The 1,094-nt window shown below is 41.9% G+C and overlaps 1 protein-coding gene across 2 annotated transcripts in view; it reads left to right on the top strand.

Moving 5' to 3' along the window:
- Window positions 1–1,094, top strand: part of LOC119587770 (probable serine hydrolase) — a gene marked incomplete in the record, with an annotated part of 6,902 nt that overhangs the window by 5,126 nt on the left and 682 nt on the right. For both annotated transcript variants that reach the window (XM_037936458.1, XM_037936459.1), the window contains 2 exon segments: window positions 22–641; window positions 836–1,094. In XM_037936458.1, the coding sequence (XP_037792386.1) occupies window positions 22–641; window positions 836–1,048 (833 nt within the window).

Genomic DNA, 1,094 nt, shown 5'->3' with positions numbered 1-1,094 from the left:
TATGAAATTTTTCATTCCCAGGTGTTCATGGCTGGCTAGATAATGCTAACACATTTGACCTCATCGCACCCATGATACCAGATGATGTGAGATTCATATCACTGGACCTCCCTGGGCATGGGCTCTCTGACCACTTCCCTCCTGGCTTCATTTATGACCCAAGGGGGTATGCAGGGGCCATAAAGAAAGCTGTGATAGTCCTTGGTTGGAAGCGCTTTATTTACCTTGGGCACAGCATGGGTGCAGTGGTAGGCATCCTCTACACTTCCATTTTCCCCGAGGATATAGAGGCCTTCATCTCAGTTGACATTATTAAGACCTGGTCACTCAAGCCAGAAAAATATGCATCAGAACTTAAGAGATACTACTTGTCTTACTTTGATAATGAAACAAAGTCTAAGCAGCCAGCGCTGGTCTACCAGGAGGAAGAGCTCTTGCAGAAGACCATCGATGGCAGTAAGTCACTCAATGAGGAAGGTGCTAAAATTCTGCTCAAACGTGGGGCAAAGAAAGCCGAAGATGGGAAAGGGCTAATCTTGAGGAGGGACCTGAGAGCTAAGGCTTTCTTCATTGGATTCCTTCCCTTTGAAGCCTGGGTGGACATGGCCACTTCTATCAAGTGTCCACTACTCTTCCTGAAGGTAAATAATGAAAGACCTTATTGATATTAGCTGCCAGTCATTTTTAGATAAATTGTGTAGTTCAGATCAGTTGGCAAAGATAATTGAAATAATCAGAGTTTAAATAAATAATGCTGTCATAAGTAGTCTAGATCAAAATAGTGAGATATTAAAGTCTTGAGACATTTTTATTAAATTTTTCCACTGTTTTATAGGCTACAGATGGGCACTATTATGAATCCAAGGACAAGTATGACATTATGCGGTCAGCCTTCAACCAAGACAGCAAGCATTTTTCTTACCATGAAATAGCAGGGAAGCATCACATACACCTGACCAATCCAGATGAAGTTGGAGAACACGTTTTAGCTTTTCTGAAGGCGTGCATGTCCTTAAAAATTTCTGAAGAAGCTCAGAGTTCCAGTTGATGAAGATACTAGTCCGCAAGAGATCTTTATGAGGAATGTCTTATGA

The sequence above is a fragment of the Penaeus monodon genome, chromosome 23 (genome assembly GCF_015228065.2).
Source record: "Penaeus monodon isolate SGIC_2016 chromosome 23, NSTDA_Pmon_1, whole genome shotgun sequence".
NCBI lineage: Eukaryota > Metazoa > Arthropoda > Malacostraca > Decapoda > Penaeidae > Penaeus > Penaeus monodon.
This window is presented reverse-complemented; position numbering and strand designations above follow the sequence as displayed.